This window comes from Anopheles stephensi, chromosome 2, assembly GCF_013141755.1.
Source record: "Anopheles stephensi strain Indian chromosome 2, UCI_ANSTEP_V1.0, whole genome shotgun sequence".
Lineage (NCBI taxonomy): Eukaryota > Metazoa > Arthropoda > Insecta > Diptera > Culicidae > Anopheles > Anopheles stephensi.
In genome coordinates this window covers 82,226,866-82,244,496 of record NC_050202.1, presented here as the reverse complement: position 1 = coordinate 82,244,496, position 17,631 = coordinate 82,226,866, and the positions used below count along the sequence as shown (strand labels likewise).

The window sequence follows — 17,631 nt, the reverse complement described above, 5'->3', positions numbered from 1 at the left end:
AAATTGTCCAATGTTTAGTAGATTGGCTGTTCAGTTTGTATGGTAAAGGAAAGGGTTGTTTGCGGCTGGGGCCAATGTGTGGCTTGGCGCTCTATTTGCACGGATGCGCCTGATGGCAGGCAATAGGAATACATGTGCATCTGTTCGTGGCGAGAAACACCAGAAATTCAATAATCCCTGTACATCGCTAGCGGGTACTTCCCTCTAGTGATTTTAAATGACTTATCGTTTAGTAGTTCATCAAACTTTTGGCCCTCTGGGGACGTCAGGACACATATCCCAGGATTTCTTGGAGTCTTCCCAATGCTAATGCTGTGATTTTGGTATTCTTCTCACCTGAGCTTGTAGCCGTCAAGGCACCTTAGAAATGGAAGAATCCTTGTTGAGATGACCCCCTGTGTCTAACTTCGTTCTTTCGATGACGTTCAACAGACCGCAATTTTCGTTGTCGGTGGCTTCTCGACAGTTTGGAGCCAAGCTATCAGTTAGAGATCTAATAATATAAATCTATGTATATATATTTCTGTATAACAACAATTTGTTCTTCGTGCTTTTCTGATGCCTGGTGCTGCCCTGGAACATTCATCAGTCAACCATACCCCGCAGGGCTTCGCTCTCGGGGTGCGGTGATCGATGTGCACGTTGCGAGCGGCTGTCCTTGCTTTCTTTGTAACTGCCCTCCCACTAACCTCACGTTCATGTTCAGGTCGCTGGGTGTATTATCTGAGTGTCTGAGTTGTGCATACTGCCGGCTGTTTCGGCACCCTTTCGCTTTCGGCGTCCGCTGTGAAAATGAACGAAGAAATACGAATACACGGTTGAAGGGAGTCGAGTCTTTGGATTTGAAGGAAGGAAATGAAAGGTTGGAGTGCCGTGATGATTTACACCCAGACCCAGAGGGTTAAAAAGGATGGTGCGTTCCTCGCTAGAATTCGTAAATTATCATTGCGCAACGTAAAACTTAACAAAACAAAACCATAACCTATCGGCTGCAAAACGATCGCATGCGATCACGTCTCTCTCTCTCACACGCATATAGGCACACACTATCTCCTAAGTAACTGTCTCCTTTAAGGGATCGTTCTTTTGTTTCGCTTGGTGAAACTGCACAATCGGAACGATCGAAAAAACCATTAATAGAATCAATAGAACAGTAAGAAACGACCGGCGATGGATCGATTGAAGGGGTGCTCCACGATCTGTTTCGCGGCAAGAAATGCAATTGCGCACGGGATGTCAGGAATTCCATTCTAGGTCGCGTTGTGCCCCTCTAACGTTGAACATTGAAGTACCCGCATTCGATTTGACGCCAGAGAACTACAAACGCATCACACGCCCGGACGCATGGTCAATCTGGCGCAGAATCGTCCCGCTTTTGAAGTAAGTATCAACCGTTGCGACGACTGCACCACTACTAACAGCGCTTGGTGAGATGCTTCTCGATCGCAGCCGGAATGTTGTCCGTCGTTTTGGAGCTGATGTTGTTGCCGAGCAGTTCCGGGCACGCCAGCACACCGTCCTGGATGTCCTTCGCCTTTCGCAGCAGATCGTAGCAGTTGCCCTCGCTGATGACGGAATCATTTCTGGAGACGGGAGAGATGTGGGGAAAACGTGAGTAAGAATTGCAGCCGGTAGAACCGTTGCTGTGACTTACTTGTATTCGGGATGTGACACGACCTGCTGACGTATCCAGGCCGCAGTCGTCATCAGCTCACCGGACGCTCGTTTCTGTATCAGCTTCAGGTACTGCTGAATCGTGCAGTGTGTGTCCGCATCGACATCCATCGAACCGAGATAACTGTTAATCAGCGGCACCAAGCCCGGGAATGTCCCTTTGCCGTTGATAATCTGATCGATCGTCATCAGCTCGTACTCGTCCGCACCGGAACGGGAACCGGCCGATTCATCGCTGGTGCCATTATGCTGCTGCTGCTGCTGCTGCTGTTCGGCCGATTTCCGTTGCGTCTCATCACCGTCCGGCTGCTGTGCCGGACCGGGCGGAATGGCGGTAATGTTTTTCTTGAACCAAAAGCGCTCGGTCAGCACGGCGCCACGCTTCTGCGAGTTTTGCATGTTTTCGTCCACCTTGCTGATGGGAATGAGGAAATCGAGCTGGTACGAAAGGATGACGCGCGTCAGCAGCACCACGAAGCACACGATGGCTGCGTTCTCGAAGTCGGTCAGCTGTGCCTCGCACGGCCGGAACTCGACGCGCCACCCGATCGACGAGTTGGGGGGCGGTGGCTTGAACCGCATCGTTTGCCAGTTGGTGGACTGAATGTTTTCGAAGTGATCCGTGTCCTCGCGATCGTTCTGGTGGACCTTCTCGCTGAACAGCGACACCGAGTCGCGTATGAAGAGATGGGCGATGTGTTGCGCCAGCAGATGGTCGATGTCACCCTCGCGCAGCCGCTTGTAGAGCGCGTCGTCCAGCACCAAAGGCACATCGTTGTATCTGTATCGGGTTTGAAGAACAACAAAAAAAAAAGAAAGTTGTAAGAAGAAGTTAAAAACGGAACGGCGATAAACTTACTTCTCTCCTGCCGGTGATAGGTAGGAATCGATCGAATCGTAACGCGATTTGTAAATGCGGAACCGATCGTTCTTCAGCGGCACCTCGCCACGCTCCTCCCGCGTGCGGCAGTCGACCGAGGCCGAAATTACGTTCCACCGGCAATCCACATCGGTCAGGAATCCGCGGTACGCCGGGCTGGCCGCGGTCAGCGCCAGCATAATGGGACACATCGGCGTCAGCTGATCGTACAGCGTACGGGCCTCGCTGATGTTACACGCCTGGAACGTAAGCTGCAAACAGCAACATCCCATACCGAACCCCATCGCATCCATGTGCACGTAGTCCGGATGGGACGGTATGCTGCCCGGGACCGGCACCACCGTATCGCGGTCCGGGAAGATGGGCAAATTGATCGACACCTTCTCTCCCCGCCGTTGGCGAATGTTGCGCGTGAGCGTCTTGAACCGCGGGTGGCCGGGAAAGATGGCTTCGTCGGGGAAAAAGTTCGACCGCGCAGCACACAGCTCATCGTCCGGCGTTGGGACGGCCGGTGGGAACGTGAACCCTGGACAGCCCAACCGGGGGAAGCTTGTAATCGACATGACTACCTCGTTCTCCGGTAGCAGGGCGGCCACCTCCATACGGCGGTAGCGCATATTCGCTTCGACGACGTTGAAATGGGCGAGCAGCCCCCCGTACGGCTTGCCGGGCGTTCCCTCGATCATGTACGCGCCATACTCGGGACGCCAAAGCGATTTTACTCCTGAAAAGAAAAAATGGAAAATGAGAAAGCAATTCTTAGTGCTGGGTTTTTAGCTACAATTTTCTACCAAGCCAATAATCACATTCCATTGCGAAACAATGTCGCGATCGCGGTGTAACATAATACATCGTGCGGCATTACAACCACCCACCGCCGATGCGCAAGCTTTTTATCGTCTCGTATCGCCTAGTAAACACTGGGCGAGGCACGTTCCGAACGTGATAGCATCAATCACGTGTCCCAGTACACTTTCCCATCCCATTGTTACATTGCTTCCGTATGTCTCGGGTCAGTCGTGCATCGCATGTCTGCGTAAAAGTCAATCGATCATCGTTCCCGCGCGCGCTTACCTTGCGGATCGGCCGCCTCCTTTTCGTTCAGCAGGGCCAGTATTTCTTGCGCACGCAGCGATACCTGCACCGCGCGCTGCTTATCATCGAAGCGAACGATGATGTACTCCACCTCGTCGCCCCACTTCAGCACATCGCCCTGGCGATCTTTTAGCCGCGCGAACAGATTGATAAACTGCTCGATGCCGTGCTCGCGGACGTGCTGCGCCAGCGCCTTCGTTTCGTCCCACGTCAAAGGACTGCCTTCGCTTAGCAAACCCATCCTGCCGTTGTGTGCGGTTCGTTGGTTGGATGCGGAGTGAGCTGGCAGTGAAAGTAGTTGTAGCGCGCCACCAGTTCGAATAGGACTCAAGCCGTCTTTTTATCTAAAATGTAAAAGAACGTTTTGAAAAAACATTAGAAATGTTTTACACACTTGAACGATGCTTGATGGAAGGGTTAAAAAAGCCCACTTCTTATCTATGTTAAACAACTGCATGAGCGTCCACTGTCGTTGGAAGGTTGTATTTTCCTTTCCATAATGTAAACAGCTAGCTTTGTTTGATCTTCAAATAACGATCTACCCCTGAAGGACAGAACAATTCACAGCGGAGCCCATTACACTAGGCATTTACAGAGTGACACGAACAGTCTCCCGTCAAGATTTAACCTATGCTAAACGACGAGTTGGAAGCGGGAGTTCCATTACAGTACCCATTACAGTGTGTGCCAAAATTGTGTGCCTAGTCTACGCTGGATGTTTTGCAACCCTAAAAATAATGATCGTAAGAGTTCGCTTAAATTGATGGACTAAAGTCTGAATAGATGCCCCCCCCCCCCGTCCCCCTAACTCACGGACACTCACTTTTGCAACTAAGTTACCCAAAGGGGTATATTTTTCAGACTTATTACTGTAAGTATTTATTTATTTATTATTTTTATCCATTATAAATAATTATTACAACGATTTCACACATTTTTGCTTAATTTTTACTTAAATTTAAGGGGCTAAAGTTTGAATAGATGCCCCCCCCCACACTCACGGACACTCACTTTTCGATACTGAGTTACCTTAAATTTAAGTAAAAATTAAGCAAAAATGTGAGAAATCATTGTAATAATTATTTATAATAATTAAAAACAATAAATATATAATAAATAAATAAATCTTCTCTTCCTTGGCACTACAACCTCGAGAGGTCTCGGCCTGCCATTTCTGGCTTTCTGTGATTTGATTTTACCCGTAGCAAAGTAGTCAAGCTCTACGTACGGGGAGGCGGTCTAGATGGGATTTGAACCCCGGTCCTGCCGTGTGAAGACCGGCGCCGCCGATAATGGAATGAATCACTGGGTCTGATCATTAGGCTATCGTCGGAAATCCGCGATCCCCTCGGCTTGAAGTCCCCTGTACTGCTGTTGGGTGCGATCCTCCTTGGAATACGCGGCTGTCTAGTCTGGTCTCCCCCAGGCTCCACTGCGATGGCCAGACGATGGAGAGCGTTCAGCGTAAATTCACTTGTGTAGCTCTGTTCGGCGCTTCCTTAACGGTTATCATCTTGCTCTCCCTCCCTACCCAGTCCGTTGTCGTCTTCTTGGGCCATTGAGGATAGGCATTTCCATATCCGTGGTAGGCTTCATTGCAGGTCTCCTGTTAAATGAACTCGATGTCCTTTCTCTCCTGTCTGCCATCCCTCTTTATGCTCCTTCCCGTCGCCTCCGCGATTGACCTCCCCCCTTTATATCCCATCCCGCCACACCCGCTACGGTTCGACCGATCCTCTACCGGTTCGACTATAATGTCCCCCTGTCTCGTTTTTCGTGTCCGTCTTCGTGAAGCCTCTTTCCTTGCCACCTAATCCTTAAGTGTTAAAGAAAATTGTTGAACCATCATTGGCGGACAATAAGAAATAAATAAATAAATAAATAAATGATGAATTTTTCTAATTCTGGATACACATTGCTATTCAATCGAAGACAACTTCAACTGGTCAGATGACGTTTGCAGCCCATCTTCATTGGGGTCTTTACCACAATTTCACGTTCATTTTTATTCACTGATTAAGATTGAGCTACGGATAAATAAGGTCAAATTCCCATTTCCAAGCCATTAAGAAGTATGTTTCTAATGGGTATTTTTCTCTAACGATCATCACGATCGTAAGGCTAACATTTTGGAGCACACTGTACACTGCACACTTTCAAACACGTTCCCGAACGGGGTTCCGTTCAGGCCGGGTGGGCCCATGGTGCAAAGCAGGGGGGGGGGGGGGGCAATCGTGACAAGACACATTTTTCAAACTGCTCTCCGAGCTGCTTCCGCCGGTCCAAAGATAGAGATGAATTGCTTTGGCATTCTGCCCTAAACCGCGCGTCACACTACCGGCTAAGCTTAGCGCCACTTAAACGGTTTGTGAGACATCGGAGTCTTCGCGGTGGGATTATTGCATGATACCAAATGCAAATCGCGATAAGCGATAAGTGAAACACGAATGTAGTGATGATGGAGCATAAAGGGTGCTTTCCCTGTTACGCAACGACGCCGAGACGAGGCCGAGACCGGGCCAGACGACTCCAAAACATCGACTGTTGTTGCCAATGTTCTGCGAGGTGAAATCGCGCATTCCAACCTGTGGATTGTCGACGCGAACACGAACGAACGGAAGGTCACACGATCAATAAATGTGCTAGCCGGGGGGTGGGGACCGGTCCAGTTTCCCTTCGCACGCTTCGGCAACATCGGTCGTCTCACCAAACGCCACAGACACGCTCGAGACTGCATCGGATTTGTTTTCACTTTTCATACACCGGCCGTTACCATCGCAACCCTTTGCGAAGCTACTACTGACTTCCAACTCGTAATGAAGAATCTTTTCTACTATCATCACAGTAAGCCACAGAGCACTGAGCCAGGCAAGGGCGCACTGTGCCGGAACAACACTCCCATCGCTTGGACCGTGTCTTTCGATTTCACTATATTGCACAACTGATACTGGGCTGTGTTTTTTGGGGGTTTTATTTTTGTTTCCTACACCCAGCACCGCTCGCAAACCGCTGCCGTCTCCGTCTCCCCCACACGGATGGCGTAATTCGAATTCCGAAGGAAAGTATGAACCGGCAAAGAAAACAAAAATACTCTACGCACTCACTGGGGGGTTCACTCCTTCGGGATAGACCAAAACGGGGCAGATAACCAAAACGACGCCCAGACACCAGCTGTGTGTTTTCTGTATTCCGTTGTGTTCCGTCTTACACGCTCGCACGTTACGATGATGTGCGGACCATGCTTCCGACCGGGACGACGGTTTACTAAATACTAGCGCGATTTCTTCTCGCTGCCAGCGATGTTAACCTCGCGGGGTATAGTCACGCTGCTATCTGTCCGCGTCTTGCGACCAACAACGACGAGCGATGATGACGATGGAAGCAATCAGCTACGTAATGAGTTTCGATGGGTGACAGACAAGTACCTTCCCCGTAGGGGTCGTTATTCGAGGGAACCAATGCGAGCAAACGATGACGATTCCCCCGGTACGCTCGTTATACGCTGCTTAGGTAGCGTTTGGGGTTGGGGCTGAACTGTGTTTTCACACGGCTCTAAATTGTCCAACGAATGTTCGGTGCAGTGTTTACTTTCCATCGGCCACACGACATCGATATTTGCCGCATAATCAGTATCGATGTACGGTGCTAAAAAATATATTTTCTGCAAACGGAGCTCGTTTATTGTGGCACCAAAGTGTGCCATACAGAGAATAGTCGATTGGGCAACAATGATTTTCTCTACTAGTGCTGCTGTCTTTCGATTGAGAAACAGGAACAAGATTAATTTACACAAGCTTACGTCACCAGCGAATGAGAGCGGAGAGATACAAGAGGAAGCGTTTGGGGACGTTCTGGAACATGCAGATCGTTATCATGTTCTCCGAATCCCAAACTCAATCATGCAAGTCATCGGCGTCTTACTATGGTGTGTACCACACATGTAGTGGAATCATCCTCGATCTGATGTCACTGTTCATTTCATGCCACCACTGGCACAAACGGCCTCGACACAGTTCTGCACTTAATCATGCAGTCTGCAGCAGAACGCGTGCTAGTCTGGGATTGATGCTATCGGTACCTATTAAATTATTTCTTTTTGCTATGATTTCTAAAACATTCCACCGAGCACTTGCAACTCCCGTTTCATAGCACTATGATTGTGTGCCGGATTTCGGAAGGAAATAAGCCTACCCGGCACTTCCAGAACGTGGCTGGACAACGCAGCACCGTACAATTCGTGAAACAACGCTCAAAAACACACTACCATACCGTACACGTAACACTTGAACCGTACCTTGGTTAATTTTTCTTCCCCGATTACACAGATTTGCCTGGAAATACTTGGAATTTGTAAACTGGAACGAGGTACGAGCGAATTATTTACATTTACTTTTCTTCTATTTTTTTTGCCTCTGCTTTATTGACATTCATTCGCCTGTCAGCAGCGGCGCGTTGATTTTGACAGATCGGGACACTGGTCGGCTCAGAGCGCTGAGCACAGTGGTAGGTGTCTCCCATTTTAAACTTAAATTTAAATATTACGTAAATAGTATTTACGGATTTTTTTTCAAATAACTTTTTTTCATATGTTGTGCAAACAACGAAATAAAATGGATTTTGTATAAATAAATTTAAATAAATTAAAATTTAGTCACATGTTAAAGACTTATAAATTGCGATCAAATGTCTTCTGGACTGTGTCGTCCAAGGGTTTCGTCATGCAAAATCGTTGTCCAAAAAGATTCCATCTTGAAAGAAATCTCGTTGAATGGGACCTCGATGTCGAAGAGAGTACACTTGGCTGTGTTCTTCCAAGTCTCGTCGATCCTTCATACAAATCCTCACGTTTCTGTAGGGTGAATGCCTCTCACATCGTCGCAGATATTCGTCAGATGATGTCGATGCCATACGCCCGGAAGCCCAGCAGTTGGAGTGATAGGATGAAAGTCATGTCCTTTAAGTTGAAATCAAACATGAAACCTCCTGAGGAAATCCGTAACGAGAGCAACCAATCTGGAGACAAGTATCCATAACTTACTGGCCTACTGAACTCCGTTTTTTTTTCGGATTATATCTGGCGCTCAGACAAAAAGGTCCATTTCATTCTTCAACGAAAAATTAGAATTCACAATAACCAGTTTCAGCATGTCTTTATTACGATGAATGCAAATGAACTACAAACAAAAGACAAAACGAAAACTTCTGTTAGCAAAACTCTTGCGAGAGCTGTCGGATCATGGACCGCCATGTCCAGGGTTTAGTATCCGTCCGACCTTCCTATTGATACAGCGTATTGGATCATCCGATCTGCGAAGATGCAATTTAAACGATGCCTGCCGGCTCTTCTGCTTCTGTTGGTGGTTCTGGTAAATGTGTTTGCCCTGGTTAGTGGCGGGATTCCCCATCGAGTACGCCGCGGTACGTAGGATCACTTCTCCCGGTCCGGTAATGGATATCAACTTACGCACTCATAAGCCAGGAAATGTTACTGACCAAGCAGTTCAATAGCATCATAATTTTTAAATTCAACCTTTTTCTTCCCTCATTCAGCCAACGACAAACGGCAAACAAATCAAGCTCGAGAGTTGCCTCCAACGTTCAGTGTCGTTCAGCCTGAAGTCTTTTTCGTGTCGTATGGCGGTGGCGCACAGAATGCCGATCGCGGCGAGGTCAAAATAATTCCGCAAACACTCCGTCATCAACGCGTTGTGTAACCGGTCGGGGCCGGAATCCCAGAACTGTTGATTTTGTCTGGCAAAAGAAGATCAAATGATTTTTTGTTGTAAAATAAAACAAAAGAAGAAATAAAGAAATTGAAGCATAATCAAATAAATACCGTAATTACCTGTTTGTAATGTAATTGTAGAACGTGTTGTGTTTCGAGTGCAAATTAATCATTTTTATTAATAGCAACTTAGACGATCATTGTCAGTACCGGTTATTCTGGTACGGTTTGACATCGATTCCAGGCTTTACGTTCTGATACTGATCACAACGCATCAAAAGATTCGACAACTTCTTCGAACACATCGATCGCATCACAAAGTGGGCAGAATTCAGCAAAATAGATACAGTTTCAGGGCCAGGGCCATCGGCCACCGACATTGCTTCCGATCTCCGGTGTTGTCTCCAGGTCATCAACTAGCGACCAGGCGAACCGGTTCCTTTACGCACCGCCGAGCGTCGTGTGACAATTGTTAGACCAGACACCAGAGGGTGAAAACAAGTTTCTCCAGCCGCTAAAAGACCGAGCGCGATCGTACATCAAGCCGGTCCGGTGCGTTCGCTTCGGAGGGTTTTCCCTTGCCGGCTGAAATGCATCCGAAGTGTGACGGGATTTCCATTCCCGTCCGGCATGCGGAGCAGAGTCGCCGCACGATAATGGGTGGTTCCTATCAGCTGTTTTCATGCAGGTACGGGCGAAGATTGTCGAGTGCCTATATAAACATAGAACTTACTCCAGGGTAGCTAGTCAGTCTAGTTACTATCGTTCGATCAAGTAGTTCTGCTTTCGCGGGTACACTCTCACACACGGGTTGCCAATATTTGTAAACATTCGCACACCCCGTACGATCGATCATGCAGAAGCATTTCGCGTTGCTGCTCACAGTCGGTGCGCTAGTCGTACACGCCTACCCGACGGACCTGGGCCATCATGGAAGCAGTAGTGGAAGCAGTAGCAGTGGTAGCTCGGCCATCAGCAACTCACAGTCAGCCGGCTTCGGTGGCTTCCCGGCCCTGCCCGGATTCCAGGGAGGATTTGGTCAGCCACAGTTCTCGCAACCGCTTGTAGCCGGACCGGGGCACAATGCCGGTGGCTGGAGTCCGGATGTGTTCGGTAAAGGATTCCCGTTCCCCGGGGCCGGTAGCAGCTCGGGAAGCTCATCGTTCTCCAGCTCCTTCTCATCGAGCCACGGTGGTAAGGTGACCGGTTCACAGTCTCAGGCACAGTCCGGAAGCCACAGTGGCGGGCATGGCGGTGCATCGGGAAGTTTGGCCGGATCGCAATCGTTCAGCAAGGGTGGTCACGGACATCATGGTAGTGAAAGTGGAAGTGCTGCTGGAGCGCAATCAGTTTCGCACGATCATCACGGTCACCAAGGGTCCTCGTCCGGTGCCCAGTCGCAGTCCACCAGCCACAACGTTCACGGCCACGATCATGGAAAGGATCTGCACAGTGGCGCAGGAGCAAATGCGCAGTCGCACTCCGTTGGCCAGGACCAGCACGGACTTCATGGAGCGGTCGGTAGCTCTGCCGGGTCGCAGTCACAGTCGGCTTCTTCGGACCAGGGACACCAAGGTCATCTAGCGTCGGGTAGCAATGCGGGTGCACAGTCCGTTTCACAGTCCGTGCAGGACGCACACCACGGACATGGCCATGGACCGGCCCACGGATCTGCCAGCTCGGCCGGTGCACAGTCACAGTCGAGTTTCGCGAAAGATCACGGCCATGGACATCATGGTTCGGGAGGTCATCAGCATGGAACGGGTGGCCATCATCAGGAGTATCACCACGGACACAGCCGCGACGGTGAGGCATTCGGAGTGCGCGTGAGTGCGGACGAATCGCAAGACGGATCGGTGAAGAAGACTGCAAGCGAAGCTTGGGTCTGGAAGGATTAAGCCGACAGGCCTCCTTGCGGGTGATAATTATGTATTTATGATCATTAGCGCTGCTAATAAAAGTAGGATAATAAAAGAAGTAACTATGGCGACAAACGACGCAACATGTTGTTCAGTTCAGTCAGCGATGATTGGAGCGATATTCCTTGTTTGGCGTTGTGTTTTAAGCAGCAATTACGCGCGAACCTTGAATCGAAAACCGAGAAAGTGTCCGCCAATTATTTCTTCCCTGCGGAGGTTTAATGAGCAATACTAGATTCCAGTTCCAATTGACCAAACGTGTCTTACTGTCCCTCCCATAGCGTAGCAGGAGTAGCCATTAGGGCAATGTTTTGACAGCTGCATCTGTGGCTTATCATCCACACGCAAAGAGTGGGACTGTTTACGCTTTGCGCTATCAGGTAGGTCATACCGGCGTAAAAACCAGAATCTCGACTGATAATTCGAATTTGATTTGGCAAAGGAAAACAAACAAAACCCCAACTGTGTACGTAATAATCACAATGGTTGTCAGTTCTGAAACCTTCCTCAGACCGTTTCGTGGCCCATGTCCAACAGTTGCTTTTTCTTCGCTCGAGAGTAGGTTCGGTAAAATGGGAATGTATTACGCTCTGGCAAGTGCTGTGTTGGTGGGCCTGTTGACCGTCCAGCCCGCCACCAGTTTTCCGTTACCACAAACGCAAGGAGCGTCCGCTGGTGCGAGTGGTGCTGGAGGTCCAGCAATGGGCTTCGGGTTTCCTGGCTTCGGTGGACCAGGTGGACCAGGAGCCGGATTCCCAGGAGCAGGCTTTCAGTTCTTCCAGCCCCAGGCTGGCACTGGGATGGGTTTTCCTCAGATGCCAGGATTCCCCAATATGGGATCGTTTAACTTCAATGTACTGCAAACACCGGGCTTTGGTTTCCCAACCACTGGATCGCAGTCCTTTGCCGGCAGCAGTTCGTTTGGCGGCGGACCTAGTGGAGCAGAATCGGGTAGCAATGCTGGAGCAAGTTCACAGTCGTCACAGGGTCATCAGCAACCGGGACATGGTGTGATTGGAACGGGAGGCTCCGGGTCGGCCCAAACCGAGCAGCATCCTCAGCAGGGACACATCGGAACGTCAAGCGGTGCAGGGAGTTCCGGCCAGGGACAACCGAGCCACGGTGCTCACGGTGGACAGAGTTCCAGTGGTGCTGGCTCACACAGTGCAGGGGGCCATGGGCAGGGAGGATTCACGGGCTCTAGCAGTGGTGCTCAGTCCGGTGGATCCTCGTTCGGGCCAGATGGACGCCATACGGAGTTAAACTTCGGCAATGGGCCGGGTGATAGCTTCGGTGTGCGCATCAGCACCGATGAGTCAGCGGACGGGACGGTGAAGAAAACTGAAACCTCATCATGGGTTTGGAACTAGTGAGACTGTGCGCGCGATTGCTCTAACTAAGCTGTTACCCCTTATTAATAAATAGCTCAAAAAATTGTTTTTATTGGAGTGTTTTTTTACTAAAAGAGTGTTGCTTTCAGGAGAAAGAATCATCAGACAATTCTCTTCCACCCGGAACAATGTTGAAGCTGCGCACGGAGCTGTCACGGCTGACCTCATAAGAGCCACATCAAAACCATCGCAAATAATTCGTCGATCATGATCGATTGGGAATATCCGCCAGCATCGACCAGTGACGTTGTTTTTGGGAATTCGTTTGCTAACTTTTTCCTTCCTTTTCGTTGTTCGCTGTTGTTGTTGCTGGTGGACGACGGGGCTCAGGTTCATCCGCAAGTTGGGCAAAAATTCAACCATGACTTTGAATTCTCATTCAATCAATCGGCATCCAATATACGTCCAATACGCACTACCACCATGCCTCAGTTCCTTGCTGCTGTTGTGTTCAAGAAATTCGCTCGTTCGCTATATTCCGCCTTCACTAACTCTAGGTGTGATGTTTCCATTGCCTCAGTCCATGCCATGTACAAATCCTGATCCGTTGAAACCCCGACACATGTTTCCTCCAAGAACCGGCCATCTCTTGGGACACTCGCGCGTGTGTGTGTGGAGATGTAATATTCCTGCTTTTTTGTTGTTGCCGTCGCTGTACACTTAAATCCTCTGCCAATTCCGTTGGCTTCGATCACTTGCCGATAAGGGTTAGATCGGTCGGAAGGGTGGCGAAGAAGCTGTGGACACGACACGAACAACCGACCACCAGTTCGTTTGTGGCGAACGAATCCGCCATGACGGTGGACGGTTAAAAGCGGGACGCAGTGCGCGTAATTGAATCACATCGAGCGAATTAAGCTGGTGCACGGCAGCATCGTCGGATCGCGATCGTGTGTGTACTTGGTCCTAGCGTGATCAGCGGAAGATCAGCATGCTGCTACCGGTGCTGTTTGTTTGTGTTACCGTTTTGGGGCGTCATGTTGGTAAATATGGGTGCACTTAGCGGGAGCGCTAGTTTACATTGTGAGGTTCAATGCTTACCGCGCACCTCCCTTTGCAGGTGCGAACGGCTTCAACTACAACCAGTATCCTCAGGCACAGGTGAACGCCTGGACGCAGGCGTGCCGTAGCTTCCAGGCTCAAGCCTTTGCCACCCAGGCCCAACAGAATCAGTTCTTCACGAACATGTTCCCGCAGGTGCAGCTGCCACCGCTACCGTTCACGGACCTGTGCTCGCAGTCCGGGTTTGCGGCGGCCGGTGCCGGTGCTAGTGCCGGTGCGTTTAGCCACGGTGGAGCTGGTGGTGGTGTAACTTCGTTTAACAATCGTTTCGGTGGCAATGATGCTGGTGGGTATGGTGGAAGTGGTGGCGTGCAGGGTGTTAGTATTAGTAGCAGTTCGAACGGATTCGGCCAGGGAGGTACGACGGTGACGCACTTCGGAAATGGTGGTGCATCTTCCAACTACATCCCACACAACCAGCATGGTGGTGGCGGAATCTCGACGGCGAATCGCTTTGGAGGTGGAAGCTCCGGACAGGGTGTGAGTGTTTCGTCCTTTGGCACGAGCAATGGCGGAGGATATGCAACGGCCAACCGTTTCGGTGGTTCCGGTAGTGGAGGAGGTACCACACACTACGTTTCGAACAACGGTGGATCGGTTAGCTCGTATGGACCGAATGGAGGAAGCTTTGCATCGTCAACTCGTTTCGGTGGGTCTGGCGGTGGTGCTGGTAGCAACTACGGAAGCGGTGGATACGGAGGTGGAAGTTATGGCGGTGGGAATGGTGTGGCCGTAGGCGCTAGCGTATCGTCCACGAGCCTTGGCAATGGTGGAGGATCGGTGCAGACGAGCGTTTACAAGCAGCACTACTAAAGTACGATCGTCACACACACACCTGGCCGGTGACGAGATGCTCGAAGCTGTGATCTGATCACGTCCATTAGTGTTAGTAATCGATAGTACATTGTCAGTTCGTCACTGTTCTCATTGAACCATCCTTATCTGTAGCCGGTCCATTCGAGGTGGTCTGGTGCAGGGTATTAAAAATAAAACTGCTTCGTATTGGCAACTGATTGAGGTTTATTGATGGTTTTATTTGTTTTGATCGTAATCACAACCAGTAAAAGGAAATACCGGCATCTTGTTGGGCGTGGCTCACACTTAAAAGGCACATTGTCTACATTCAGACTCAACTGGAGCTGGTGGGACACTGTGGACCTTTTTTTATATAACCCACATTGTACAATATCAACACACGCACGTTGTTTGATTTTTTCCCCTGAACCGAGTGGACCTCAGCTAGCGTTTTTCTAACGAGCAAATCATGTTTAGGGGTCACATGTTTGTTGTTTTGGCGTGCAGCAAACTATTGCGTGTCTGCTAGCTTTGGCAAATCGAAAAACGATAAAATATGCGTAAATATTGGTCACCGATCGCACGCATAATTTTGCACATCGCGTTGATCGAGTCGGGACGGTCCGTTTTGAACAGTCCACCGTACAAACAAAGGTTACATAAGCCCTTGGAACCAGAACACTGTTGCCAAAAGCTGCCCCATCCCAATATCCCAAAATTGGTAAATTCGTGGAGGTTTCGAAAAAACATCGTACAGCTACGGCAGAACTGGACAACACGTATGAAATTAAATACAAAAAAAGACGAATACACACCAAACAGGGGATGCTTTAACAAAGCAGCATTCGAAATCAACACAAAACGTCCCAACCCGCTCGATTCCACCGGCCCAACGTAAGGCGAAGCTGGGAGAACCGGTTTCCAGCACCGGAGCCCTGAAGATCCCGAGCCCCGAGGGAACGACGATGTGGGATGCAAAAGAAGACTACAATCGATATCTTTTCAAGCAAAAACATGATTTTCTCACACACAAACACAGAGCACGACGACGCGGGTTTTGCGGGAAGAAGAGCAAGATCGCCCATCAGCCCAGAGCTTAGTGCGGGAAGAATCTGATCGCTGTCCAAGAATCGACCGCTCTTCAGCAACGACCACGATCATTTACGAACATGAGTACGATGATAGCGCTCGAGGAAGTGCGAGGCGAAGATAGATTTAAGTTTCTGCCCCTTCCTACCGATACTCTTCGTGCACTGACTGCACGACGCTCGATCGATCATCCACGCGCGTGCTGGATCTGTTTTGGTTCGTTGACGTTTGCGCGATACCGGCCGTCGCGAAGGTTTCCGGTAAATCCCAATCCTGAGCTCCGTACGCGGTGGGAACTCAACCAACCGCTGGTTGTGCTCTAGTATTTAGCATCTTGAAGGTTACGCTAAATTGGGCCACCGAGGGGAATACCCGGGCCGGTTGGATTTACCCAAAACATTCACCTTCAGGTTGGATTCGTTTCGTACCCTTACTTCCGTCCGACGCGGGTATCGAATTACTTCCGGCCCTTTTGGGTGGAACCGGTTCCAGCAAAAACCCAACGTCCGTGTCACAAATCCAGCGTCCAGCATCCAATTTGCGGCCCTCGATCGCTCGTAGTACGATAGCATGAGAAATTATCCAAAAAGTTCTTACGATGCCAAGACAAACACCCAACCAAAACGCAAGACGCGCAAAACAAAACCCTCACACGCTACCTCAACCTTGGACGAGGTTATGTTTACACGCCGAAGCTTTTGGGGTGGAAGCCATTTTTTCGTGTGGTTCGCTGCCCAAAACGTAAACAACATTAGACGCCGTTTGTCTTCCTTCTGGGTGGAATCTCTATCTGTTTCGGTGGTACTTGCGTCTTGCTGTTGTTATTGGCGTGAAAAGATCATTATGATCAAGTGGAATAAAAAAACCACTCGTAACCATTGATCGTACTACACGCCATTTTGGGAAAATGGCAGCAGTTATTCAACCGGAAAAAGCGATAACGATTTCCGATTCCTTTCTCTTCCACCATAGGACACGACCGGTGGTGGCTTTCTCTCCAAATTTTGGCGATTTATGTAAAAGAAACAACAAATCCCACGAAAACTAGTTCCTGAATCCAGTTTGGTCTCGCGCGGGTGCCAACCTAAACCATTTCTCGACCTGGTACAAACATATAAAAACAAGCAAATAAAAAATATTGTACCGATAAAGATCGTAATCTCATTTATTTAGAAGCTGACTTCATCCTCAATCTGGGTTTGTTTGTGCTAGGTTGTCGTCCAACTCGTGCCCGGCTAGGGGATATGGGTTAGTGTTGGGTTCTGTTGACAAGCTTCTCTCAATCGCTCTCTCTCTCTCTCACTATCTCTACGACAGTCAAGAAGGATGTTGTTTTTTGGGCAAAAACGCGAAAGCCAAAATCAGCCCGGTCAACAGTGGCTGGCCGAGCATACAGAAAGCTGGTTTTCCCCCAATAAACACATATCAGACCGGGAAAGAAAACAACTGCGCGAAAAAGCCTTTTATTGAAGTAAAGCTTAAAAATGGGAAAAGTAAACTCAGCCAAACAATATGAGCAGCGTTGTTGGGGGAAACAAATACACAAACACAGAGAGAGAGAGAGAGTGAGAGAGAGAGAAGAGAAGAAGTTAAATAAAAAAAACGTCGCATGCATTAGTGTTTATCGGATCGGGACGCTTCGCCATACTTTGGCACCCGGCTAATGGCTATTGATCCGGCGACGATCGATCGTACCCGCTGCCGCCTGCCGCAGGAGATCTGCACATGTAAAGCACCACCGGGCGTTGGAAGTTTCGGCAGGCGGGCAGGAAACAAACAGATGGGTGGAACGATTTTTACGACAAAATTTACATTCGAGCCGGTCGGCGCACGAGGAAGGCCTCGGGTGCGACTGAAATGCAAAATGTGTCTTCCGAGCGTCCAGATCTTCTTCGCAAGCCCGGTGGAGCGATCTGCGGCAGACCTATGAGAGAGCTTGTCACCAGAGCATATGGGCTGGTGTCGGTGTAAGTGTGTGTGGATGTGATATCAGCATGCTTC

The 17,631-nt window shown here is 49.5% G+C and overlaps 4 protein-coding genes and 1 long non-coding RNA gene across 8 annotated transcripts; 4 read left to right on the top strand and 1 right to left on the bottom strand.

Moving 5' to 3' along the window:
• Nucleotides 1–481: 481 nt before the first annotated feature.
• LOC118505641 (glutamate--cysteine ligase) lies at nucleotides 482–8,097 on the bottom strand. Of its 4 annotated transcripts, none has more exons than XM_036041717.1 (5): nucleotides 7,944–8,097; nucleotides 3,629–3,993; nucleotides 2,534–3,278; nucleotides 1,655–2,455; nucleotides 482–1,583 (listed from the first exon to the last, which is right to left on the bottom strand). In XM_036041717.1, the coding sequence occupies exons 2-5, from the start codon at nucleotides 3,888–3,890 to the stop codon at nucleotides 1,415–1,417; spliced, it is 1,977 nt and encodes a 658-aa protein (XP_035897610.1). In that variant the 5' UTR covers nucleotides 3,891–3,993; nucleotides 7,944–8,097; the 3' UTR covers nucleotides 482–1,414. The 4 variants fall into 4 exon arrangements, with proteins under 4 accessions (XP_035897610.1, XP_035897611.1, XP_035897609.1 ...); XM_036041718.1 differs by lacking the exon at nucleotides 7,944–8,097 and adding an exon at nucleotides 6,750–6,981; XM_036041716.1 differs by lacking the exon at nucleotides 7,944–8,097 and adding an exon at nucleotides 6,754–6,980.
• A 1,899-nt stretch (nucleotides 8,098–9,996) lies between these two features.
• On the top strand, nucleotides 9,997–11,371 carry LOC118505639 (filaggrin-2-like). The gene has a single exon (XM_036041714.1). It carries the CDS (start codon nucleotides 10,229–10,231, stop codon nucleotides 11,270–11,272), a length of 1,044 nt encoding a protein of 347 aa, XP_035897607.1. The 5' UTR covers nucleotides 9,997–10,228; the 3' UTR covers nucleotides 11,273–11,371.
• Nucleotides 11,372–11,865: 494 nt separating this feature from the next.
• On the top strand, nucleotides 11,866–12,663 carry LOC118502476 (glycine-rich cell wall structural protein 2-like). The gene has a single exon (XM_036034708.1). It carries the CDS (start codon nucleotides 11,866–11,868, stop codon nucleotides 12,661–12,663), a length of 798 nt encoding a protein of 265 aa, XP_035890601.1.
• Nucleotides 12,664–13,398: 735 nt separating this feature from the next.
• On the top strand, nucleotides 13,399–14,759 carry LOC118505640 (glycine-rich cell wall structural protein 1.0-like). Its single transcript, XM_036041715.1, has 2 exons — nucleotides 13,399–13,667; nucleotides 13,745–14,759. The coding sequence occupies exons 1-2, from the start codon at nucleotides 13,616–13,618 to the stop codon at nucleotides 14,557–14,559; spliced, it is 867 nt and encodes a 288-aa protein (XP_035897608.1). The 5' UTR covers nucleotides 13,399–13,615; the 3' UTR covers nucleotides 14,560–14,759.
• Nucleotides 14,760–15,896: 1,137 nt separating this feature from the next.
• On the top strand, nucleotides 15,897–16,781 carry LOC118505638. The gene is made up of 2 exons (XR_004905441.1): nucleotides 15,897–16,431; nucleotides 16,603–16,781. It is a non-coding gene; the product is annotated as an uncharacterized LOC118505638 (long non-coding RNA).
• Nucleotides 16,782–17,631: the final 850 nt, after the last annotated feature.